Below are 27575 nucleotides of genomic sequence, written 5' to 3'. Positions count from 1 at the left end.
GAGATGGAAGAGTGTGGCAACTAGCAGAGCGCATGGCAGGGCGAGGCAGCGGCGGGACCCGCGCACACACACACACGCTCCTGCACCCCAGAGGTGAAAGTAACACCCCTTGCGGGCCAGGGACGCCGTGTTGCTGTGTGCGGCCCACCCCTGAGTCCCGCCCACCCCCACCCAGTGCGCTTTGTCCGACCCACCCCACCCGGTGCGCAGTGTCCGACCAGGGGGGGGACGACACCCAACATTGCCAGTTCTCTTCCTCAGGAAGGACCACACGCTTTACTGCGCATTGGAAGCGTCGTTCAGTGATACTGGTGTTAAGAAACAGTTGACGGGTCGTTGTAAGTCGCTTCTCCCGGATCGAGACAAAAACTGATGGTTGAATTGTGACGTAAATAATGTGGCGTTCTGCTATTTGTTCATTTTTCGAAACATTTATGTTCTCGACAACACGTGCATATATAAATGTAATATAGATATATAAATTATGATACCATGACAGAAACCTGTATAGAAATCTTGAAACAGCGACTCTGTGATTGGTCGTTGCTGTGTTCAACAGCAAATAAGGTGTTGTTAATAGTGTGCATTAATAGTTGTGATCAGTGCTAATTAATCAAGCTACATTTGTAACTGGGGAGTCTTCGGCCCCAACAGTTTCCTCATGCAAAACGTCCACCCACAGCTTCCTGGATCACACAGCCTATCTGCAAGTATAACTACATTCTTGCATAATGGTCGAGGAGAGCTCTCGCCTGAACATGCCTACAGGTTATTGTGTTGTAGAGCCTCAGTAAGTTGGTCAAGCAGGATTATCACTCGGTAAAATCACGTTGGTGTTTGGAGGTCACAGTTTAGGCTCTATAAGGCACTAGAATATAACTAGAAGTGTTATGAGGCTATAGTTTCCTTTGCTCTAGCGAGGCGTCATTTAAATAATTATGTAACGGTGCTAATCATAGTGCTGGAAACCCGGTTTTAATTGTATTCAGTGTTTACAACCAAGGATGACTGAAAGTTAATCCTATGCATTAGCAGTTTCTTATAAACAGCAACTAAAGGGTATGTATATATTTTTATTCTCGAAACACGTAAAATAAAGGGCGGATAGAGATTTATTGAAGTGAAACATGGAATGAATAAGTTCAATATTAATTATGTGAGATACAAATTGGGTTCTTAAAATATCAAATGGCGATAGGTGTCGAAGCAATTTATTCAAATTGGTGAATACCTCAGTACTCGTTGAACCCTCCGGAGGTTGGAGAACTGGGTAGCATACCTGGAGAGGGTTCTGGGAGGAGTTCTACTCCCCGAGCCCGGCCTGGGGCCAGGCTTGACTTGTGATAACTTGGTCCAACAGGCTGTTGCTTGGAGCAGCCCGCAGGCCCACATATCTACGACAGCCTGGTTAGTTCGGCACTTCTTGCAAGAACTTATCTAAGTGCATCTTAGATAAGTCGCCTACTTCCGGAAAAATTTCTAATGCTTATTGGGAGGATGTTGAACAGCTGTAGACCTCTGATGTTCAGACAGTCTTTTCTGATTGTGCCTATGGCACCTTTATTTTTCATTGGTTCAATTCTGCATTTCCTTTCGTACCTTCGTTCCTGTATATATGCATGTTCCAGTATGTATTCACTCAATGGACCTTCATGTATATAAATAAATTAAATGTTATTCTACTGAGCAAATTTGGAATCTGGCTTTCAAGTATCTTCCATGTGAATATTATGATACTTTTCTCGTCTCCTTTACAAACAGAACATTTTGAGAGCTTTGAGACGGCAATAATTTACCGTCCCAATAATTTAATGTTTTTACCGTGTGTCTCTGCGTGCCGTATATGATCTCTGTATTCCCTCTAATTCACAGATTTTCTCCTGCTCTGAAAGGGGAAGTGAGAACCAAGCAATACTCAAAACGAGACAGCACCAGCGACTTTAATAATATAAGCATTGCTGTGGAGTCTCTGGATTTGAACGTTCTCATAATCCATCAAATCATTTTTCTGGCCGCCGTTATATTGGTTCGGTTATGTTCACTAACTTTAAGGTCGTCAGACATCATAATTCCCAGATCTTTTACATGTTGCTCTCCTTCCTTGAGTAGGTCTGATTGTCCTGTACCCTATGATTCCTTTAAGTTCCTCGTTTCCACAATACCTGGAACTTATCACCGTTAAACATCGTGATATTTTCAGTTGCCCTATTGAAGACTTTTTTAACATTGCAGTTTTTCAGCTTCTTCTACAGAAGAGGGAACAACTACTGGAGATGTTGCACCGGGCAAGGTAGAGGGGGGGGGGGGTTGCTGGTGCACTTGTGAGGGGGGGGGTTGCTGGTACACTTGCGAGGGGAGGGGGGGGGGGGGTTGCTGGTGCACTTGCGAGGGGAGGGGGGGGGGGGTTGCTGGTACACTGGGGAAGGGAGGGGGCGGATTGCTGGTGCACTGGGGAAGGGAGGGGGGGGGGGTTGCTGGTACACTAGGGAAGGGAGGGGGGGGGGTTGCTGGTGCACTTGCGAGGGGAGGGGGGGGGGTTGCTGGTACACTTGCGAGGGGAGGGGGGGGTTGCTGGTACACTTGCGAGGGGAGGGGGGGGTTGCTGGTGCACTTGCGAGGGGAGGGGGGGGGTTGCTGGTACACTTGCGAGGGGAGGGGGGGGGGTTGCTGGTACACTGGGGAAGGGAGGGGGCGGATTGCTGGTGCACTGGGGAAGGGAGGGGGGGGGTTGCTGGTACACAAGGGAAGGGAGGGGGGGGGGGTTGCTGGTACACTAGGGAAGGGAGGGGGTGGCTGGTGCATTGGGGAAGGGGGATGGCTGGTGCACTGGGGAAGGGAGGGAGGGTTGCTGGTGCACTGGGGAAGTGGGGGGGGGGTTGGCTGGTGTACTGGGGAAGGGAGGGGGGGTTGCTGGTGCACTGGGGAAGGGAGGGAGGGTTGCTGGTGCACTGGGGAAGGGAGGGGGGGGGTTGCTGGTGCACTTGCGAGGGGAGGGGGGGGGGGTTGCTGGTGCACTTGCGAGGGGAGGGGGGGGGGGTTGCTGGTGCACTTGCGAGGGGAGGGGGGGGGTTGCTGGTGCACTTGCGAGGGGAGGGGGGGGGTTGCTGGTGCACTTGCGAGGGGAGGGGGGGGGTTGCTGGTGCACTTGCGAGGGGAGGGGGGGGTTGCTGGTGCACTTGCGAGGGGAGGGGGGGGGTTGCTGGTGCACTTGCGAGGGGAGGGGGGGGGGTTGCTGGTGCACTTGCGAGGGGAGGGGGGGGGGGTTGCTGGTGCACTTGCGAGGGGAGGGGGGGGGTTGCTGGTGCACTTGCGAGGGGAGGGGGGGGGGTTGCTGGTGCACTTGCGAGGGGAGGGGGGGGGGGTTGCTGGTGCACTTGCGAGGGGAGGGGGGGGGGTTGCTGGTACACTTGCGAGGGGAGGGGGGGGTTGCTGGTACACTTGCGAGGGAAGGGGGGGGTTGCTGGTACACTGGGGAAGGGAGGGGGCGGATTGCTGGTGCACTGGGGAAGGGAGGGAGGGGGGGTGCTGGTGCACTGGCGAAGGGGGGGTGGCTGGTGCATTGGGGAAGGGGGATGGCTGGTGCACTGGGGAAGGGAGGGGGGGTTGCTGGTGCACTGGGGAAGTGGGGGGGGGGTTGGCTGGTGTACTGGGGAAGGGAGGGGGGGTTGCTGGTGCACTGGGGAAGGGAGGGGGGGGTTGCTGGTGCACTGGGGAAGGGAGGGTAGGGGTTGCTGGTGCACTGGGGAAGGGAGGGTAGGGGTTGCTGGTGCACTGGGGAAGGGAGGGGGGTTGCTGGTGCACTGGGGAAGGGAGGGGATGGGTTGCTGGTGCACTGGGGAAGGGAGGGGGGGGGGTTGCTGGTGCACTGGGGAAGGGAGGGGGGGTGTTGCTGGTGCACTGGGGAAGGGAGGGGGGTTGCTGGTGCACTGGGGAAGGGAGGGGGGGTTGCTGGTGCACTGGGGAAGGGAGGGGGGGTTGCTGGTGCACTGGGGAAGGGAGGGGGTTGCTGGTGCACTGGGGAAGGGAGGGGGGGTTGCTGGTGCACTGGGGAAGGGAGGGGGGGTTGCTGGTGCACTGGGGAAGGGAGGGGGGGTTGCTGGTGCACTGGGGAAGGGAGGGGGGGTTGCTGGTGCACTGGGGAAGGGAGGGGGGGTTGCTAGTGCACTGGGGAAGGAAGGGGGTGTTGCTGGTGCACTGGGGAAGGGAGGGTGCAACCCGTCCTCTTATTGTGGTCCTCCCCCCCCCCTCCTCTACAGGTGTGTGATGGGGGGGGGGGCACTGGAGTACACAGATGTACGGGTGCAGGTGTACATATATTACCGGGGAGGAACCACACATGTCAGTGGTAGTCTCTCTTGAACCAAAAGTTCCGAAGTTTGTTTTATGATAAACGTAGAAGTTCCATTGTTGCCAGAGGTTGTGTTGTTGTGGTGTTTCCCAGAGGCGTCCTGCCCGCTGCCTCAGGGGCGTCGATCCTGCCCGCTGCCTCAGGGGCGTCGATCCTGCCCGCTGCCTCAGGGGCGTCGATCCTGCCCGCTGCCTCAGGGGCGTCGATCCTGCCCGCTGCCTCAGGGGCGTCGATCCTGCCCGCTGCCTCAGGGGCGTCGATCCTGCCCGCTGCCTCAGGGGCGTCGATCCTGCCCGCTGTCTCAGGGGCGTCGATCCTGCCCGCTGTCTCAGGGGCGTCGATCCTGCCCGCTGTCTCAGGGGCGTCGATCCTGCCCGCTGTCTCAGGGGCGTCGATCCTGCCCGCTGTCTCAGGGGCGTCGATCCTGCCCGCTGTCTCAGGGGCGTCGATCCTGCCCGCTGTCTCAGGGGCGTCGATCCTGCCCGCTGTCTCAGGGGCGTCGATCCTGCCCGCTGTCTCAGGGGCGTCGATCCTGCCCGCTGTCTCAGAGGCGTCGATCCTGCCCGCTGTCTCAGGGGCGTCGATCCTGCCCGCTGTCTCAGGGGCGTCGATCCTGCCCGCTGTCTCAGGGGCGTCGTTCCTGCCCGCTGTCTCAGGGGCGTCGATCCTGCCCGAGTTTCCGTCGGACATGGCTCCTGGCGCTGGTTCACTTCTTACCTCTGTACCTGCAGCCATAAATGGTCGTGGAATGCAAGACTTGTTCAACAATGCAAGAGCTAACACATGGATGCAACAATGCAGTTCGAGCTGTGTTGCTTGCGTTAGTGCAGGAGCTGTGTTGCTCGCGGCTGTGCAGTAGTCAAAACATGGATGTACTGCAGTAGCTTGCGCGTGGATGCAGCTATTCAGTGAACCGCGGATATAATACTGGCGAATATTGTGATTCACTGATGCAGGTTACAGTGACATAACTTGGGTGACTGTGAACTGGCCACACAGCGTTACAGTAATACCAGAGTACCGGGCAGTAATCACAGTTTGAGATGAACGACTGTGTAATGTATTAATATCTGGGGGTAACTAATAGCCTGAGAGATATTAATACCTTGGTAAGATCGTTGGTGTAAGGTAGAGAGAGCAGCGGCGGGTTGGGTGGTGGTGTAAGGTAGAGAGAGCAGCGGTGGGTTGGGTGGTGGTGTAAGGTAGAGAGAGCAGCGGTGGGTTGGGTGGTGGTGTAAGGTAGAGAGAGCAGCGGCGGGTTGGGTGGTGGTGTAAGGTAGAGAGAGCAGCGGCGGGTTGGGTGGTGGTGTAAGGTAGAGAGAGCAGCGGTGTAAGCGTACTGCAGCTCAACCTTCCAGAGGCTGGAAGATGGTGGTGGTGGTGTGATGGAAGATGTTTAACCTTGTCATGCTCTCTCGAGATGTGCCAAGGTTAGTTAGCCTGACGAGGGGGAGCTCACTCCTCCGTCCCTGTCTCTCTTGATGTCTCAATCTTGATACTTGGACAACAGCCTTCCAGGAGGAACATAATCAAATGCCTTTTAACACTAGAGAAATAGTCAACCATCTTTTTTCCTGGTTTATTTTAGTTCCCTTGTCAAAGATCCGTCAAATTTTCCAGGCAAGACTTTCATCTAAATCCATGTTGCTCTTTGGTTTAAAAGTTTAACCACTTCAGTTGCTCCACTATTCTCAACCTGATCACTTTCTCCAGCAATATACACTGAACACTTCTGGGGGTCACTGGTCTGTGTTTCAGTGCCTCCGCTCTCTTCAATATCGGACTGTTGACTATTGTCTGTGATTCCGGGACATTTTCTGTCTCGAGTGTTTTATATTAAGTTTTAGTTGGTGACAAATCGCTTCTGCAGCCACCTATTGATTTTATTGTATTGAGATCATGGCGGTGGTGGTGGGGCAGCACTGGACACCTGGTCTTATGAAGCTGTGGATGACTGCTGGAGTGTGTTTACCTATCAGTACATACCTATTTAGTGATGGGGTAGTGGGGTTTCATCTCTTTATATTCCGCCTACTTACATTTCTGCACCTTTTGCGTTACGGTAATTATTCTGACGTTTGAATTCTTTGTCAGATCTGACCTTGAAGTTGTAGATTGAAGTGGCTTTAACAGCTTCTTATTTGAGTGCGTTTCAGTAGTTCACCACCCGTACCTGGTACCAGTATTTCCTAATATTTCGACTCATTTGCATTTCCAGCTACCAATGACCTTTTATTCTCCTTCCTCTCACTTTAAAGAACCAGTCCTTGTCCACCTTGTCAATTCCCCCAATATCTTGTATGTTGTGATCATGTCTTCCTATTTCTTCTCTCCTGGGGTTGTGAGATCTAGTTCCCTTAAACCACCCTCAAAGCTTAATCCTCTTAGCTCTGGGACTAATCTTGTTGCAAACCTGTGTACGTCATAAATTTTGGTTCAATATATTACAAGGTGCAGATCCCAGGCTGGTGTTGCAGATTCCAGTACTGATCAGTCAAAGGATGTGAAGATTGCCTTGAAAGAGTCATAGTTTTTAAACGACTTCTAATGGCTGCCGCCTTCCTATGTGCCGCCGGTGTTACACTGTGTGTGTGCTTCTGGTTTTAAGTTTTAAGTGTAAGTTTTGCCTCGAGGGGCGAGTATATTGGGCAGCGCCACTCATCTTGTGAGTGGACACACCGCCATAGTGACAGTATTGGGCAGCGCCACTCATCTTGTGAGTGGACACACCGCCATAGCAGCATGTACAACACTCCCCAATAGGAAGAAACCCCGCTGGGTTGTTCATCCTGTCACTTGTACCCAGACACAGCTGGGACTTGCTTAACTGACTCGAGTGAACAGCTTATCAGACAAGATTAACATTTGTCAACCCTTAAAAACTTACGTTATCTTGCGGGTGCAAGATAATTGGGAGAATCTATTGAGAACTACAAATATATATGACAGATAGTATTTTTCTAATTCAAACAATGTGCGGTTTACTATACTACACACATTTCTAATGTCTCTGAGATGTTCACATTCCCTCAGGTGAATATCATTGTCAAGGCGGTGTCCGTCACTCTCACCACAAAGTCTGCAACTCCGCTACTCGTCTGTTGTTTTCATCCTGAATCTCCATGGATATTTGTATCCAAGACGGATTCTCGCTATTACCGATTCTCTCCCGCGTCCTCCTCCTCTTCGTCCATAATGATTGGGATTGCCAGCTGTAACCATGTTGTACCATCGTACAGATTCACTGGTTTGTGCTTCTATCCTTCTTTCTTCAGTTACCTTGTCACGGTGATGTTGTCTGATAATACCTCTTAATTTGTTGAAGAGTCTTAGATATGAAGTATTCAATATGGTCTCCTTCAGCAGCCAGCACATCTGCTCGTTCATTTCCACAGATTCCAACATGGGAGGGAATCCACAGGAATTTTACGACTCTAACCTGATTGGTTAGTATTCTCACAGCTCTCTTGATTTCAGCGACTATCGTAAGGTTTTCTGCCCGATTTTTATTAAGTCTTTGTAGTGCTGCTTTTGAGTCAGTGCAGATCACTGCGTCATTAGCGTTTCTTTCAAGAAATCTTAACGCCATAACAATGGCAGTTAGCTCTGCTTGCGTTGAAGAGACATCGTTCTCAATACGGGCTTTTTCTTCATTTCCGCGTTGAAAGGCATTATTCCTAATTACCGTGTATGCTGCACCAGCCCAGTCATTTGACAGGATTAGATGACCAATCAGTGTATATTTGATCTAATTCATTCCCAGCTTCTTTATAAATTTCCTAAAAATACTTATGCCTCATTTCTTGTGGTATCATGTTGAATTTTTTTCATTGTCATCTCGTTAATGATAATCCTACATGGTTCATCCACCCAGGGAGGTAACCTCTCTACAGGCAGGAGCTCACGGGCTTGCTCAAGCAGGTGAAGTTTTTCGAGGTAGCAGACTGATCTGTGATGCCATTTTTTTGCTTCGCCAGTTTCCCCCTGAAAGTAACACAGAACTCGTGTTTTTCTTGGCAATATCATTGTAATGAGGAAGTCTCTGACTATCTTAATTGCAAGCTTAGCATTCAGTTCCCTGATTCTGCTGTTAACACTGGGGAGAGAGAACTCCTCCAGTTGATTATATGCTTTAGCAGTTCTTGGGAGTCTAAGAATGATTGTCATGGCTTCATTTTGTATGCTCTCAAGCTTCCTCATATCGCTTTGGGAATAGGTGCACAGAACTAGTGCTGCATAGTCTATGACGGCGCGCACATAGGCTGTGTACATCATTTTAAGCACGGCAATATAGGCCCCATTACCATGCAAGGTCACAGCCTTGCAGTGACCTGAGTCGACTTTTGCATGTCCCAATGAGTTGGTCGAGCTTTTTTTTTTCTCCCCTCTTGTTAGAGCCGACAGTGACGCCAAGGTAGCAATAGTGGTCAACCCATTCATGTGTTACACCATTAATTTGTAGCTCTTCATTTTCTCCCCGCGTGTGATGACAATGTTTTTGTTTGTGGAGAGAATGAAACAATTAAATACACTTCTTTCCAAGGAGTTCAATGGACATTTATTTCCCCCAAGGTGGGAGCTTGTATTAGGACATCATCTGCATATCCCACTTGTGTTCCTTCCGGAAATTAAATATTAGCAATGGCGTTCATAAGTACATTGAACAGTGTAGGGCTTAAGACTCCTCCTTGTGGGGTCCCGAGTTCCATACTCATTGTTCTGGAGACTGCTCCATTGAAGCAAACCTTGGCTTTCCTCCCTGTGAGGTAGTCTGCAATCCATTTCATGAGTCTCCCCTTGACACCCATGCATGCAAGCTCGTCCAGGATCGCAATTCCCTGTGCTTTGTCGAAGGCTCCTTTGATGTCAACAAATACAGAGTACTTAGCTGTGTCATTAGCCAGGTAATTGACTATACAATTTGCTGTGCTCCGTCCTTTAATAAATCCATTGACCCACTCCCCCTAACCTGCCTATTTTGTGCAACAGTCGGTTTAAGATGATTCTTTCAAGCATCTTGCATGTCAATGACACGAGACTGATAGGTCTGTAATTGCCGGGGTCATTGGGCTTCGGTATGGGAACAATTATTGCGTGTTTCTATTACGCAGGCAACTCTCCACTTAGGAATGATTTGTTGAATAGGTGGAGTAGTGGATTCCCAGACACTTCACACAGTGCATTGAGTATGTCGTAGGTGACGCCATCCTCACCAGGTGCTGTACTTTTACCCATTTTCATAGCCCCCCTTACTTCCTGGGCTGTGATTGGTTGCTCATACTCGTCACCACTAGACTGTGCTCTTGTTATCCCAATTCTCCTGTCATTATGCCGCTGGAGCTGTTCCCTGCTTATTTGTGCAGGGAGGAGAATGATGCTGCATCACTCCACTTGTGTATTAGTTCTTCAGCCTTACCCTGGGGGTCTTCGTGCAACCTGTCCTCTTAAAAATAACGTCGCTTTTGGCCGTTTACCCGTATGGCCGAAAGTGGACATAAAAAAATGAAGATAAATTTGGGATTTTTTTTTTTAACAACAGTAAGTTAAGGGTCCTCTGATGGGTTAGGTGGCCAGGAAATTCTCATGAAGTTTCAAAACGTTATGAAAAACGTTAATTGAAAGTTTCCTCTTCTAACCTTACCGAATAAGCAGAAAACGGGACAGTAGGTCACTTTTGTGAGTCGATTTCATTTCAAATTACGTCCAAATTTGGTCATTGCGCGCATACGAGCCAAAAGTGACGTTATTTTTAAGAGGACGGGTTGACAAAGCCGCAGGCCGGGTTCTGCTCCCCTTAGCTATCTGTATCTTTGCCCATACTTGTCTTGCAGATGTTTCCCTTCCAATTGAGCTAGTGAATTTATAATCTTCTCTTCCTTGGCTACTTAACGCACAATTTTAAACAGCAACTCTTGGTTGGTGTCAGTGGGATGTCTCCGGTACTCTCGACTCAAGTCTCTTACATTTGCCTTGAGTATCTTTATGTAATCGTTCTCATACCATTATATTTTCTTCTTCTGAGGGTTACTTCGCCCAGGTGTACGGCGCGGAACGCTGAGACAGCTCTCAATTTGGTGATTAAGGTCATCAACAAATGTGTCAATGTCTTCTGGGATTTGGTATTCCGTGAACCAGTCACTCATCCTGTTTATGAAGTGCGGCCTCATATCCGGCCCGAGTGATAACCTTTTTCTTTTATTTGTCTCTTTCTTTCTCTTGCTCATGTCGACGGTGGTAATCGGTGCCCAATGGTCACTACATAAACTGTGCACAATGTGTGTACTGGCATCCGTGTCCTGTGCATTCAGCAGGAGAGCATAGTCTAATCTTCCTCCTCTGAGGAGAGGTTTTTCATCACTCAGGACTCTTAAGTTTCACTTCCCCTGACAAAGAGTGACAGTTTCCGTCCACTGACATTGGGCTGATGACAGTTGGCGCCAAAGTGTGGGTACCCGACATTAAGGTCACCGACCAGCAAGGTAGGTTCTTCGTTAGTAATTTCAGATAGTGTGTCAAGGTCAAGTTTATTGTGGCACGTATAGGTTGATGATATGGATGACATTATTAAGTAAAGGGGTTACCTTCAGCTATTCATACTCATCCCCCATGTGGAGGTCATCAATAATATGTGCAGGTATGTTATTGCTGACGTAGGTAACAAGACCCCGTTTTCTTTCCCCAGAGGGCAGGGAGAACTTGTGATAACCGCTGTGTGAACCGCAGCGGTGTGCCTCTGGTGTTAGTCTTGTAATCCATTCCCAGATCTCTCTTTCTGCGAGTCCTCTAGTGGCCTTATAGTTATGGCGTAGAGCCCACTCGATCTCCTTTCTTTTTTTCCCCATCTTCATTTCCTTACACGTACTGGGATTGAATTCTTGCAACCTATTTCTGCCCACTTCTGGAGTTTGTCAAGGTCTTCCTGCAGCGTTCTGCAGTCCTCATTGTTTTTACATTTCATCTTTGTGCCGCGTGTAGACTTTGTCGTGAACTCCCTGGGTGCGGCAGTGTTTGTTCATCAGTGATGATGTGTGTTACATTCTACTGAGTGGGCCTTCCCGGTTTGGTGCCTTCTTTTGATAATTACTTAATTATTTCTACTGAGTGGAGGTATGAATGCAAGTATAACACATTAGTTATGTAATTTATTACGTATAACTTTGATAATGAATGTATTATATACATGTATCTACGTGATATTAAATGAAATAACCAACTTTGAGTGGACACTCCATGACATCCTCGCGACGCCGAAGTTTAGTAATAAACATGTACAGGTCTGCCTCTGATGATGATATTATGATGAAGATGATGCAGGGCGGCGAGGCAGCGTGAGGCCGCACTCTCGCCTTCATCTTCACTCTCGCCTTCATCTTCACTCTCGCCTCACTCACGCTAGATAATAACCCAGCCAGATATTATGTTGTTTTTCCCCTCAAGACCTTGACGAGCTGTGGAAGGTTGGGTGAATGTTGTCACTCAGGGCGGGGGTCGATGGCCGCGTTATCCGGCCTACATGCAACACAACCTACCCCCCACCCCCACCCCCTTAAAGCGGCACCACATCCCCCCCCCCAAACGCCCAACTATAGCAAGGTCCCCCCCCCCCTCCCCTCGTTTGATTAGCAATGATATCTCTCCCTCCAGATTGGCAACATAACCCCCTCTCCCCCCGCCCCAGTAGTAATATCCCTCCTGCTCGATTAGCAAGATCTCGCCCCCCCCCCCCCCCCACCCTCGTACAAGCTACCCTATACCATAATAAACACCTGCAGCAAGCAACAACACTTCCCTCCAAGGAAGCAAGCTCTCCGTTCAATAGACGAAACTCCTTCCTTATCAGTCCCCTCCCCGCTAGCAACACTGCCCCCCGTCCACTTTGTAAGCAACACTGCCCTCCCCCTCCACTCTGTAAACAACACTGCCCCCCCCTCCTCCCTGTAAGCAACACTGCCCCTCCACTCTGTAAACAACACTGCCCCCCCCCCTTCCACTCTGTAAGCAACACTGCCCTCCCTTCTACTCTGTAAGCAACACTGCCCCCCTCCACTCTGTAAGCAACACCCCCCCCCCTCCCCACCCCACTCCAAGAAACGGCATCTCTCCTCGAGAAGCTACACCTCCCCAGTACCAACAATCCCCCCCCCCCCACCCTCTGCTGCTTATGTTATCTCACAGGGTCAGCGCACCTGGCCGGCACCAGCTCTGGTCCCTCCAGAACACTCTGGGCCTCCTCGATAAGTTGACAAACTGCCTGTGGTGTTTGCTGACTACTTGTCCCCCTAACTCCTTTTGCCACCTCGGGGGGGTATAGGGTGTTTATGTAGATTCAGGCTCCCAATCCCCCCGCCACTGGGCATGGCGAGACGGCACCCCTAAGCATACCTAATACCCTATCAAACACAAACTAAAATACACATAAATGGCAGATCTCATCACAACCCACAAGAGTTGAGATGATAATAATAACACACAATAATAACATATAATAACATACACAAAATGGAAAATTCTTTTGTATTTCGTTTTTCTTATATGGGACACAGCACACAAAGGAAGAGGTGCACAGTGTATCATTAAATAAAGAACTAAAGCTGAAGACAAAACAACAAGCTGCCAAAGCGGCAGGAATGGTAACTTGACAGCAGCATACATGGAAAAAAACTATTCATAGTGGAAGCTCCTAACACGGCCCCTAGGGTTGTCATGTATGTGCATGGGGTTCCCTCCGGCCGCCGCCGTACCCACTCGTGGGCTCTGGCCAGGTAATCCACCCTCTTGTGAGAAACCATTTGGAGAAGTGGTACTCCAGATGATGACTCTGCTTAGCTAGTTGGCTGACTGCTATCCTGGCTGCAGTTCACCTAAACAAGACTATGTCCAGGTCAGGGCTTTCATAGAGCAAATCTCAAGGTCGCTCTTGGTGAGTCCCATATTCTGTAGACCACGCGCACTCTCTTTGCACCATCCTCCTCTCCAATTGAGGGTTATCGAAGAGGCAGATGCTGTGTGCTTCCCGGTATATTCCCTGACCTTTCGAAGGATCTCTAGAGTGCCATACTTGTCGCACTTGCTCTGATGTGGACGGGAGAGTGGAAAGTTATCAGCCGAGACCTGGGTGTCTAATATAAAGGCCTCCTCACCTTTGCAAGCTATGATGTCAGGTTTGCAGAAAGTCCCTCCATCTGGTATACGGACTTCACGTTCCACCTCATAACCTCTTTGAAGCAGGCGGCTGGAACCGGGTAATATCGCCATGACGTTTCACCCGAGCCTCACGTGTCTTGTAGTATACCTGGGATATGTGGCCCAGGGTCCCTGGTTTCTGGCAAGCATCACAGAAACCTGAAGCCTTGAGTTTACCCCTAGCTGCTCTAGACGGAGTGGCTACAGCGTTTGCCCTAATCTGGATGGCTTGTGCAAAATCTCCTCCGCTTAGCAGACGGGTACCGGATGTGACCCACTTGGGGCAAGATGGAACCTTGCAAGAGGATGCAAGGCCGGCACTATCAACCATGCTATACAGTTTCGCTTTCCACCTCCTAGAGCGCTCAGTCGTTCTGTTAGAAGGGGTTCCGGCAGCCGTGGTCAGGTCTACCCATCAACGCATTTGCACATGGAACGCGGGTAGGAGACCCGCGGCCATTACCATTGGATCCTCTGACTCTACCAACGCCCTGAGCCGCTTGTTCTTCTGTAGGCAGGTTGATGCGGCAAAGTCGGGAATTCCTAGTCTACCGTCCTTTACGTCGGCATCAAAATAAGCATTAGGAGTATCATGAGGCAGCTGCAGCCAGCCACGAATAGCATGCCGCAGCCGCCTGTCAAACCTCGCTAATTCCGTCTTAAACACGCGTCTGAGAACAAGCCAGTGGTTCATCTTGGAGATTAGGTGGTGTTTTAGTAGGTATATAGTAGGTATAGCCTCTGTTGGGATTTGAGTGGCGCCTTGGTGATGTTAGTCAGGCCGTCCTGAAACAGGGAACCGTAGGAAAGGAGTCTGCCTCCGTCCCCGATAAGTATCCCTAAATACTTATACTCGTCCGCCACACTCATAGTACCGATTTCGTCGTCCTCGACGTAGTATGCCCTCCTGGTGGGGACATGCCACGTCTTACAATGTGCTTTGATCGCTATGCTTAGTGTATGGTATTTCGCAGCATTTACTTTAAGGCCAGAGCCACGCAGTGTGTGGCAAATACTTGTTATAAGTTTCTGTAGTCCAGCAGCCGTCTCTGCTGCCACAACCAAATCGTCAGTGAATGCCAGTGCTGATACCTTTTCGCCCCTAGTCCAACCCCTAGCCCCACGTCCTTAGCCTTAGTAATTGCCTCATCAATTATTAGGTTGAAGAGAAATGGAGACAGTGGGTCACCCTGTTTCACCCCCCCTAGTGATGATGTCTAGCTTCGACTTCTTCCCTTGGCTGGTTATTACGGTTGAGGACCGATCATAGCCCGACATTATGAACGTCCTTAAAGGCTTCGGAATGCCTTTACGTTTCACGACCCAATGAATGGCCGGATGGGAGACGTTATTGAAAGCCTTCTCCACATCGAGAAATGCTAGGTGCGTGTTGTGCTTGAGCGCATGAGCCTCAGCTATGAGGGCATCCAGGATCACCAGGTTTTCCCATTAAGTAAAGATAGTAAATCTTGTTATTGATGCTGGCTGGTATAATGATGCAACTGATCACACGAACATTGTTTCATAAGTATGATGATTTCAGGAAGTTGCTCTTGCGCCAAGACTTGGGTAGTGTGGTTTATCAAGGACGGTGAAGGGACGTTCGGGTCCTGCAGGACACCAGCGAGGGTGAGAGGCGCCGCATGGTTCAGTGGTGACTGTGGGACCTGAAGGAGCTCAGAGAGCACTCGCCAACTTCACACGATGCCTCACGGAGAGTATTGCGCCTCTCGTATCAGAGGCTTGTCAGTGAGGGATATTCGCTTCCCGACCTCGCTACAGTCAGACGGATCTGATGCCATCGTAAGTACTAGCGACTGATGTAATGTATTGATATATATGTAAATGTATTTAGTGTATAAATACACACTTACACACATACTTATACATTCTCACACACACACACACACACACACACTCTTACAAATACACACACACACACACATGCGGCCCCAGCATGGAGCCTACCTTGTCAAGCACAAGACGAAGCTGGAAAAAGTTCAAAGGTATGCCACTAGACTAGTCCCAGCACTAAGAGGCATGAGTTACGAGGAAAGGCTGCGGGAAATGCACCTTACGACACTGGAAGACAGAAGAGTAAGGGGAGACATGATCACAACCTACAAAATCCTCAGGGGAATCGACTGGGTAGACGAGGATAAACTATTCAACACTGGTGGTACATGAACAAGGGGACACAGGGGGAAACTGAGTACCCAAATGAGCCACAGGGATGTTAGAAGGAAATTTTTCATTGTCAGAGTAGTTAATGGATGGAATGCATTAGGCAGTAATATGGTGGAGGCTGACTCCATACACAGTTTTAAATGTAGATACGATAGAGCACAGTAGGCTCAGGAATCTGTACACCAGTTGATCGACAGTTGAGAGGCGGGACCAAAGAGCCAAAGCTCAACCCCCACAAGCACAAATAGGTGAGTACACAGCACAAGAAGTGAACCCAGATGTAATCGGACTCACAGAAACAAAACTCAGAAATCGTAACAAATGCGGTGTTTCCCAGTACTAAACTGTAATAAGGAAAGAGAGGGAAGTAAGGGCGAGGAAGTGGAGTGGCCCTACTAATAAAAAAGGAAGCGAGTTTCAGGAGATGGTCATCCCGGGCTGCGAGGGATTCGGAGACTACATAACAGGCACCATGACAATGGGAGGACCAAAAGTAGTAGTAACAAACCCTCCACCAAATGACAGAAGACCCAAGGCAAGAGTATGACAACAACAACATGGCAGTTAACACTATAATTGAGAGGGCAGCCTCTGCTGCCTGTAGAAATAGATCCCATTTGCTCATCATGGAGGACTTCACTCATGGAAGGGATAGACTGGGAGAACAAGGAACCGCATGGAGGAGAGAATACATGGAGAGCCAAACTAATGGACGTGGCGACAAGGAACTTTCTAAGCCAACATGTCAGGGAACCCACAAGGATGAGAGGAAACAATGAACCAGTGAGACTCGACCTAGTCTTTACTCTGAACGACTCCGACATAAGGGAAATCGGTTTTGAGGCCCCAGTAGGAATGACCGACCACAGTGCACTGGTGTTTAATTATCTGGTTGAAGAAGGATTATTGAACTCGAGGAGGGGTACTGAAAACAAAAGGCTGGCATTCCGAAAGAGAAAATATGAGGAGATAAGAAAATTCCTAATAGATATAACATGGAAAACAAAGCTCAGGGGGAAAAACGGCCCAAGATATGATGGACTACATCACACAGAAGTGCAAGGACGCAGCAAACAAGTTTGTGCCAGTCCAAAAGGAAAACAATGAAATGAAGATGAGAAACCAATGCTTTAATCAGAGATGTAGGCTAGCTAAGCAGCAAAGTAAAAGGGCGTGGAGAAATTATAGGAATAACAGGACACTTGAGAGCAGAGAAAGATACCGGAATGCCAGGAATGAATGTCAGGGTGAGAAGAGAGGCAGATAGACAATACGAAAATGACATGGCAAGCAAGGCAAAGACTCAACCTAAATTGCTGCACAGCCACACCAGGAGAAAAACAACAGTAAAGGAACAGGTAATGAAATTAAGGATAGGGGCAGAAGGATTCACTACAAACGACAAGGAAGTGTGTGAGGAACTGAATAAGAAATTCCAGGAGGTCTTCACCTTAGAGCAACGAGAAATTCCAGAGATAAGAGAGGAAATAGTTAACCGGGAACCACTAGAAGAGTTTGAGATTACCAGTGGGGAAGTAAGGAAGTTTTTACTTGAGTTGGATGTGACAAAGGCTATAGGTCCAGATGGAATCTCCCCTTGGATACTAAAAAAAGGAGCAGAAGCACTGTGCCTGCCACTCTTCATAGTGTATAACAAATCACTGGCAACAGGGGAACTGCCAGAAATTTGGAAAGGAGCTAATGTAGTCCCGATGTACAAGAAAGGGGGATAGACAGGAGGCACTGAGCTACAGGCCAGTGTCCCTAACCTGCATACCATGCAAGCTGATGGAGAAGATTGTGCGAAGAAAGCTAATGGAACATCTCGAGCGAAAGAACTTTGTAATACAGCATCAACATGGGTTCAGGGATGGCAAGTCCTGCCCCACAGGGTTAATTGAATTCTACGATCAGACAGCGAAAATCAGCCAAGAAAGAGAGGGGTGGGCAGACTGCATATTTTTGGACTGCCAGAAAGCCTTTGATACAGTACCATACAAGAGACTAGTGAAAAAAATGGAGATGGAGGCTGGGGTGAAAGGGAAGATACTCCACTGGATAAGGGAGTACCTAAGCAACAGAAGACAACGAGTCACAGGGAGGGGGTGAGGTCTCAGATTGGCGAGACGTCACAAGTGGAGTCCCGCAGGGGTCAGTCCTTGGACCTATACTGTTTCTGATATATGTAAATGATCTCCCAGAGGGTATAGACTCGGTTTCTTTCAATGTTTGCTTTTGATGCAAAATTCATGAGGAGAATTGAAACAGGATGATAGTAGGAGGCTACAAGATGACCTAGACAGACTAAATGAAATAGTCCAACAAATGGCTGCTAAAAATCAACCCGTGTAAATGTAAAGTAATAAAACTCGGCGGTGGACACAGGAGGCCAGACACAAGATACAGAATAGGAGATGAAGTATTTCATGAAAAGGACAGAGAGAAAGATCTAGGAGTTGACATCACACCAAACCTGTCTCCTGAAGCCCACATAAAAAATTGCTCTGCGGCATATGCGAGGCTGGCTAACATCAGAACAGCCTTCAGGAACCTGTGTAAGGAATCATTCAGAATCTTGTACACCACATATGTAAGACCAATCCTGGAGTATGCGGCCCCAGCATGGAGCCCGTACCTTGTCAAGCACAAGACGAAGCTGGAAAAAGTTCAGAGGTATGCCACAAGACTAGTCCCAGAACTAAGAGGCATGACTTACAAGGAAAGGCTTCGGGAAATGCACCTTACGACACTGGAAGACAGAAGAGTAAGGGGAAGACATGATCACTACCTACAAAATCATCAGGGGAATTGACAGGGTAGACAAGGATAAACTATTTAACACTGGTGGTACGCGAACAAGGGGACACAGGTGGAAACTGAGTACCGAAATGCGCCACAGGCACATTAGAAAGACCTTTTTTCAGTGTCAGAGTAGTTAACAGGTGGAATGCATTAGGCTGTGATGTAGTGGAGGCTGACTCCATACACAGTTTCAAATATAGATATGATAGAGCCCAGTAGGCTCAGGAATCTGTTGATTGACGGTTGAGAGGCGGGACCAAAGAGCCAAAGCTCAACCCCCGCAAGCACAACTAGGCGAGTACACATAGTCGTCAGTGAGTAGTGGAGGGAGACACTAGGGTCGGGGCAGCGGTCCGTGAATTAGCATAGTATCTTGAGATATCTTAGTGTCAAAGAGCCCAAAACATAGTTTTGGTCCTGGGCAGTGTACAACTACAAAGTGTATCATAGTAAATTCTTAGAACGTTAGATAAGAAAAATTAAAGAAGAACGAGTCTTGACAACACAGTGCCACAGCGAGCAGTGCAGTGTGGGCCACGTGGGGGTGAACGGCACTGGTGGGCAGCCGACTCAACCCCGATATAAAGACATCAATAAAATTCACCGAGGTTATGCCTGGCGGGGGAGCTGGCGGTGAGTACCCTCTCTAGGTCATCGATAAGGTGTACAGATTGATTTTAAATATTAATTTAGAATATATCATAGTTCTATAAAAGCCAGAGTATAGAGGTTCTTATCAAACTAGTGTCTGCGACTCGAGGAAAGGGGAAGGCCGGGTCATGCACACGCACGCACGTACATGTATGCACACACATCTCTCCCTCACTCTTGGTGAGGGTCTGGATTGGCAGACTCAGACATCGAGGTGTGATGTGACCATCCCCATCCTCTCCCACCCCTCAGTTTCCCCCATGCCTTCCCCTTCCAAACATACAAGCACACACAAACATATCCCTCCCCACTCTCTCCCTCCCTCTCATCCCCACACCTATCTTTCTTACTCTCACCTCTTCTCCATCCCTTCCTCTCCCTCACCACTCCTCCCTCCCTCACCACTCCTCCCTCCCTCCCTCCCTAAACCACACCACCACCCAACATACTCACAAAGAAACACACGCACACGCACACCCATAAATATAAAGATAATCGCTAAAAACTCTATTTGACCTGGCAAGATTCGAACCCCATGCCGTCAACGAATACCCCTAAACGTACACAGTACCGTGAACACCGCACCAATGATCGTCTATCATTGCTGGTGGTTCATCTATCATTTGACCAAGAATCCTGGCCGGATCAAATAGCGTTCTTAGTGATCTATGTCTTGCGCGTCCATGCAGCTTTGTCACATAAGACTGTGGTGATACTATCTAATCTGTATCGACATCGAACTCTTGTTATACTTTGTTTATCCAGAGCGGCTTTGTCTTATTCCTTCTCCCACACATAAGCGTAAATTTCTGTTTCTCATTACTGTAATTCCTTCAAGATGCTCCATCCTCCTCTTCTCTCTTGCTCCTTGGATAGCCTTTTCTTCCATCAACGTCTTCCCATTCCTTGAATATGAGGTAAATATGAATATCGGTTACTTTTGACAGCACCCGGACCCGGACTACTCGTGTGCCTACGTCGTCCTCTTCACCGACACCAACTTCAAGGGACACGGCCTCGCCTTCACCATAGGCCGAGGCACCGAGCTGGGTGAGTGTGTTGATGGGTATTCCAGCGCCCCAAGGCCTTACCCTTTGGCTGGCCAGCCAGGTGTTGCTTATCTCTGCCTTATTCTGGATTACGATGGTGAATGAGTGACGTTTGTTTCAATATGGTAATGTCCAATGTGTTTAACAACAATTTCTGCATTGTTAAATGCCAGTGGTAATCTTATTTGGGTAATGTTCCGTTGTGGTGAAACGCCAAACATCTGTCTGGCGTTTGGCCACATTGCTGACATTGTCTCTTCTCTTCTGGAACCTCTCGACCCATTTCCTTATGTACATGAGTATCCAAGCTTGTTGAGGTGCATTTGTACCTCTGTTGTTTTATTATTCCCTTGCAACAGAAAAATTGGTTCATAGTTTGTTGAACGATACAGTTGATGTGTTATGGTCACTGCATCGTTATGCAGTGCTCTGTTTCCACAGTCTCTTCTTGACTGTGCCATGTCTTCATGCCAATTCAGTTGATTATTCTTATTCATACACCCAGCTGATAATTGCTCGACTAAGTTAACGTTTGAGTGTATGTATTATAGATACACAATTTGTAATCAGATGGTTTTTGCACTTAAATACTCTTGTTGCAACGTATGAGTGGCAGTTCTCGAACCTGTATGGTGATGTGTCGTTGCTGTTTATTATGTGCGTGTGTTGATCATTTTTGAATGGTTAACTTCTGTGTTTGTAGAGTGGAGCACCAGTTTGAGAACCTCCAACTAACTATTGAATTTCCTGGATTAAACGCAGGTCCAGCTGCGTCTCTCTCCTATTCTACTGATACGTCTGTGTAGTATGCGAAGCTGCCGGATAACAAATTTGCTTCTATGTTAATGCACAGCAGATGGGGTTGGTCTGATTTTTTTTCCTTGAAGAACGAATATTTATAAGTCTGCTGGCAACGATGACAATATCATATCCAGATCTGCGTGTATGTCATTGACACCTTTGTCATTTATGGTCTTTTTGATCGTAAAGTACATAAGAACATAAGAACAAAGTCAACTGCAGAAGGCCTATTGGCCCATACGAGGCAGCTCCTATTTATAACCACCCAATCCCACTCATATACTTGTCCAACCCGTGCTTGAAACAATCGAGGGACCCCACCTCCACAATGTTACGCGGCAATTGGTTCCACAAATCAACAACCCTGTTACTGAACCAGTATTTACCCAAGTCTTTCCTAAATCTAAACTTATCCAATTTATACCCATTGTTTCGTGTTCTGTCTTGTGTTGATACTTTTAATACCCTATTAATATCCCCTTTGTTATGTCCATTCATCCACTTGTAAACCTCTATCATGTCACCCCTAACTCTTCGCCTTTCCAGTGAATGCAACTTAAGCTTTGTTAATCTTTCTTCATATGAAAGATTTCTAATTTGGGGAATTAACTTAGTCATCCTACGCTGGACACGTTCAAGTGAATTTATATCCATTCTATAATATGGCGACCAAAACTGAACTGCATAATCTAAATGGGGCCTAACTAGAGCAAGATATAGCTTGAGAACCACACCAGGTGTCTTGTTACTAACGCTGCGATTAATAAATCCAAGTGTCCGATTTGCCTTATTACGAACATTTATGCATTGATCCTTTTGTTTTAAATTCTTACTAATCATAACTCCCAGATCCCTTTCGCAATCCGACTTCGCAATCACAACACCATCTAGCTCGTATCTTGTAACTCTATCATCATTACCTAACCTCAGAACTTTACATTTATCAGCATTAAACTGCATCTGCCAATCCTTTGACCATTTCAAAACCCTATCTAGATCAACTTGAAGTGATAGTGAGTCCTCCTCCGAATTAATTTCCCTACCGATTTTCGTATCATCGGCAAATTTGCAAATGTTGCTACTCAAACCTGAATCTAAATCATTTATATATATTATAAACAACAGAGGTCCCAGGACAGAGCCTTGAGGCACTCCACTTACAACATTTTCCCACTCTGACTTGATTCCATTTATACTAACTCTCTGTTTCCTTTGGTATAGCCATGCCCTAATCCAGCTTAATATAGCACCCCCAATACCATGAGACTCTATTTTTTTAATCAGTCTTTCATGTGGCACTGTATCAAAAGCTTTGCTAAAGTCAAGGTATACAACATCGCAATCCTTACCACTATCAACTGCCTCAACAATGCTAGAATAAAAAGATAACAAATTTGTTAAACATGAACGGCCAAAGCTTTGTTAATCTTTCTTCATATGAAAGATTTCTAATTTGGGGAATTAACTTAGTCATCCTACGCTGGACACGTTCAAGTGAATTTATATCCATTCTATAATATGGCGACCAAAACTGAACGGCATAATCTAAATGGGGCCTAACCAGAGCAAGATATAGCTTGAGAACCACACCAGGTGTCTTGTTACTAACGCTGCGATTAATAAATCCAAGTGTCCGATTTGCCTTATTACGAACATTTATGCATTGATCCTTTTGTTTTAAATTCTTACTAATCATAACTCCCAGATCCCTTTCGCAATCCGACTTCGCAATCTCAACACCATCTAGCTCGTATCTTGTAACCCTATCATCATTACCTAACCTCAGAACTTTACATTTATCAGCATTAAACTGCATTTGCCAATCATTTGACCATTTCAAAACCCTATCTAGATCTATCTAAGTACTTGTTTTTAATGCAGTGTGTCTTCACCCGTTGCTCTTAGTCCCTCCTTCCCCTGAGTTGGTGCTCCTTTGATTACATGTTTAAGTGCTCTGTTTCACTGTTTCTTGGTCTCGTCAATATCTTGATCAGTGTGCATGCAGCAAGCCCTTTTATTCTCATTTCCATCACTGGTTTGATTTCCAGTCTAGAGCTTAGTGTTTTAGTCCATCTGGGAGCCCTCGCTATGACTCATTGCATAGTTTTGAGTAACCTCAACATTAGTCTATTAGCTAGGGGAAAAGGCGAGTAAGGCCAGCGTTACGTAGGAACGAATTGGCATGTGTGCAAAGCATTTTTAACGCTATCCCGCTCCACCGAGACAAAGCCCAAGATTATTCTCGTAATGTAGTGAAGGAGCGGCGTCAGTGTGAAGGTGACTTTCCAGGCTGGCAGTGAAGACCACATTCCAGTGTCCAAGATTACTTAAAACTTGGACAACTGAATTTTTCAGTTGAGCTGGGCGGGAATGCCAACAGCTCTCAACAGCTATCAACAATGTCAAATGCCTAGAGCAACAGACACAAAATCTTGATCTTGCCAGATATAGGTGATGTCTGACTCAACATGGTGGTGCTAGGGATCATAGATCGGTAACATCGTTTATATGATGTGGTGCTAGTATGGGCAGGAGATCCTTTTGTGGGATTTACATGGCAAAGTTTGCAAATACGAGGGAAAATGGATTTCCTGAAAACACCATGTGCTTAACATACGAATTTATTCACTAAATTAGAACTCCAAACTATATACACATGGAAATATTGATAATTGTTTTTACTATAAAAGGTGTCGTGTACAAATCTATGCACAATATTGTCTTTCTAACGATACCCCGATGACGTAACCCAACCTAACTTAATATGAACACCTCGAGCAATAACGGCTGCCTGGACACCCTGCCGTATGAAATGGACCATTTGGAGCTCAAAATAATAATCAGTCCTTTTCAATGCCAAGCTTCACCAAGAATGATGAGATGGACCTCAAAGCGAGATATAGCTGAATTCGTGCCTCATATCGCTGAATCTGGAATTCTTCACATAGGGCACCAATTAGAATGCTGTTTCATCCATACACAACCCTGGGTTTTTCTGATATGTAGGTCGGAGTTAGGAGGAAAGGTTATTAGACCCGTTGGTGAAGGTCAGATCACTCCTGACCCTCCTCACTACCTGGCACATTCTCGCTCCTTCCAAAATGATGATGAACTCTACATATGAATATACAGCCGAGATGTATAAATTGCCTTCTGTTAGTATAACGTTCAGACGGGTAGTGGAGAGCGCGTTCCTTTGTGGTGTCCTTGTACTTAACGGTCAGTGACTAAAAGGAAGTAAGGTCAAGCTCTTTATGCCCTGCCTTCTAACATTGTTGCACCCACTGCATTTAAGCTTTACTATTCTAATGATATCTTTGTCGAACCTTTCCTCAAAGTTGTGAATGGAGGTGACTTTCACAACTTCTCATAATACATTCCTCTTTCTGACCACCCGTACATTGTACGAGTATTTCCTTACACTTCTTAGACTTATTTGCGTTTCCAGCTTCCACTTGTGTCCTCTTGTCCTGCGTTCTGTCCTAAAGAGGCTGTCCTTGTGTATTCCCCTCCGAATTTCGTACATTGTCATCATATCTTTTTTCTTTGTTTTCTGTTCTCCTAGATTTGAAGTTCAATTTTTTCAGCCTATCTTCATAACTTAGCCTTCTGAGCTCTGGCACTAATCTAGTATTAAACCTGTGCACTTTATCGATTTTTATTTTTGTTTCACAAGGTATGGATACCAAGCAGGTGCTTCATATTGCGGTGCTGGTCAAACAAAAGCTGTGTAGATTGCTTTGAACATGTCCCGATTTAAGTGTCTAAGTTACTTTTTAATGTTTGCCAGCGTCCCATACACTGTCGATGTCACCTTGCCTGTGTGTGCCTGTGTGTGCCTGTGTGTGCCTGTGTTTGGGATGAAATTATATCTACTCAAATTTCTCTCTCTCTCATATTCCTGCAATTGCCTTCCATTAATGGTGTAGACACCTCTCTCCCTTTCTCATCTTCAGTACCTTACACTGATTAGGATTGAAAACCAGCAACCATTTGCTTGTCCACTCCTGGAGTTTAAGGTCATTTTGTAATAGTCTGCGGTCCTCTTCTGTTTTTACATTTCTTATTATTTTGGCATCGTCTGCAAACATTGATATGTACAAGCTCACTCCCTCGGGGTAGATCATTAACATAAATTAGCAACAGTAGTGGTCACATGACCGATCCTTGAGGGACCCACATGTTATATTTCCCCAGCTGGAGACCTCTCCTCTGACTGTGACTCTTTTCACAGTCAGAGGTGAGGCTCTGTCCTTTAGGTAATCCCTTGCCTAGTTTAGTGTTTTTCCAATTATACCAGCCTACTTCTCCATCTTGTTCAAGAGCCTTTCGTGAAGAATAGTATCAAATGACTTTTGATAGTCTAGGAAAATGCAATCTACCGAGCCTTGTTTTTCCTGTCATATTCTAGTAACCTTCTCATACAACTCAATCTTGTCAGGCATAACTTTCCATTTCTAAATCCATGCTGTTGTTCTGTTACAATGTAGTGATTCTAAGGACCAACGTCCTCTGTACAGGTCTTCAGCTTGGTGGTCTGGTCAACCAGGCAGTTGGATGCAGCTGCTTACAGTCTGACGTATGAATCACAGCCTGGTTGATCAGGCATTCCTTTCCAGGTGGTTATCAAGTTCTCTCTTGAACACTGCGAGAAGTCGATTAGTTATGCCCCTTATGTTTAGGGGGAGAGTGTCGAACAGTCTTGAGACCTTGATGTTGATAGAATTCTTTCTTAGCATATTTATTGCGCTTTTGCTCTTCAATTATGCAACCTTGAACGTTGTCATGCCTCTTGGTCTAACGTAAATATTTAAGTGTGCAGGAACCAGTCCCTCTAATATTTTCTAAGTGTACTCTCTCGCTTACACTCTATGAAACAAAAATTTAAAAATTTTAAGGAAACACAATAATTTAGATGTTTTATGGAGTGGATTCGGGCAGCAAAGGACTTTTGCACGTTCTCCAGGTTGGCAATTTCCTTAGCTTTAAATGGAGCTCTTTGTCTCGACAATATTCTATTTTAGAGAGCACTAGCATCTTAAAATGTATCATGGTCTGTTATCTCTTGATTGACAGAGATGAATTATCCATTCTCATTATCCAACCGGTCATTTTTCTTGCAGTTGTTACAGCTACTATATTGTGTTGTTAAAAGTAAAGTCTTCTGATAAGATTACTCCCAAAATATTTTTAGTGCTTTTTCGTACTATATTGTGATTTGAATGCGTTTTATCTGGTTTTAGTTTTCATATCTTCCTTTTTACAAAAGCATAGGAGTTGGAACTCGTTTTCAATAAACCTCGTGTTACTTTGTGGCCAATTGACAGACCCAATTTACTTCAGTTCGTACCTTAGCTATATTTTCTTTATTGTCTATTCTCATGAAAATCCTAGAGCCATCTACAAAATATGATACGAAGCTCTAGTTTGTGACCTTGTCTATGTCCGATTTGAGGATGAGGAAAAGCATTAGAACAAGCACAGTATCCTGGAGGAGGTTGTTTTTACTATTACTCGGGGTTCTGGTCGTTATTTAATTAAAGTTCCAACTTTCTAGTCACACTTGTAGACAGTTTTTGATAAATCTTTGTGTATTACATCGGCATTTATGTCTTTCATGGCCATGTCTAGCAGTTGTGGAGGTGTGAGGTGGAGGTGAAGAGGTTTGCTCTTCTGAACCCATGTTATCCAGGGTTGTGTACACGCGTTGATTCCATGTGCTTGTGATCTGACTTCTTGGCACTCTTTCAAAGATTTTGACGAGCATATTCCAGAGAAGTAATGAAGAGCGTGGCTTGGACAGGAAGTGAAGGCCATCTTCCATGTGGGTATTGGAGGGCACGTTATTTGAGGGATTTTTTTTATCAAATCAAACATTGCAGTAGTATTAATAAGTATATTTTGGGAAGTTAAATTGCTTCAGTACACGTGGCTCCTGTTTGATGTCAACGTTACCTGTCGAGTGGCAGTGATGACTACTTGTAAACATGAAGAGCGCATACAAATATATTTAGAATATTTCAAAAGCTAATGAAATATTTTAAATAATTTAAACAACGAAGGAATTCACACAGCAGCAGCCCATATCAAGTCCCACTAAATCGGGAGAGGACTATCTTGACAGATAACGATAGGGGACTTTAGATACAAGAAACCTTTCATCACAGGCTATCGTTATCTACTAAATAGTCTTCTCACTGGAACATGAGTTTAGTATAAAATTCTTAACTTGTTGGTTGCTTCAGAACAAATGATGTGTTGTGTGCTATAGGCCTACAAAGGATCCCATGTGCAATGTTTGGGCTGATGAGCTGGTGTGTTGACAGTGGTGGCGGCGGTGAAGTCCCTCTCGCACCTGGTGGTCGGCAAGAAGCTCGATGACATCTACGATGACTTCGCTGCCACTTGGAGGTCCCTGACTTCGGAGTCCCAGCTGAGATGGGTCAGTGATTCCTTGACTGTCAACGTTTAATTCTTAAGCCATGAATATTATCCTATAAAAGATATTATCATATGTTTTAATCATCCTTATTCTCATTTAATATATATTTATG

General features: G+C 46.6%; 1 protein-coding gene across 5 annotated transcripts in view; it reads left to right on the top strand.

Moving 5' to 3' along the window:
- LOC123746144 (mitochondrial enolase superfamily member 1) overlaps window positions 1–27575 on the top strand; it is a 49316-nt gene that overhangs the window by 5996 nt on the left and 15745 nt on the right. Inside the window, exons 1-4 of one of the 5 annotated variants that reach the window (XM_045727445.2) lie at window positions 55–93; window positions 15075–15334; window positions 20119–20221; window positions 27348–27463. In XM_045727445.2, the coding sequence (XP_045583401.1) occupies window positions 15236–15334; window positions 20119–20221; window positions 27348–27463 (318 nt within the window). In that variant the 5' untranslated portion in view covers window positions 55–93; window positions 15075–15235. Of the gene's footprint in view, window positions 1–54; window positions 389–456; window positions 707–15074; window positions 15335–20118; window positions 20222–27347; window positions 27464–27575 lie in introns of those variants that run through there. The other 4 variants (XM_045727442.2, XM_045727443.2, XM_069314062.1 and 1 more) reach the window with 4 other exon arrangements.

The sequence above is a fragment of the Procambarus clarkii genome, chromosome 78 (genome assembly GCF_040958095.1).
Source record: "Procambarus clarkii isolate CNS0578487 chromosome 78, FALCON_Pclarkii_2.0, whole genome shotgun sequence".
Lineage (NCBI taxonomy): Eukaryota > Metazoa > Arthropoda > Malacostraca > Decapoda > Cambaridae > Procambarus > Procambarus clarkii.
Note: the sequence above shows the minus strand (reverse complement) of the source record. Positions and strands in the feature narration are given on the sequence as shown.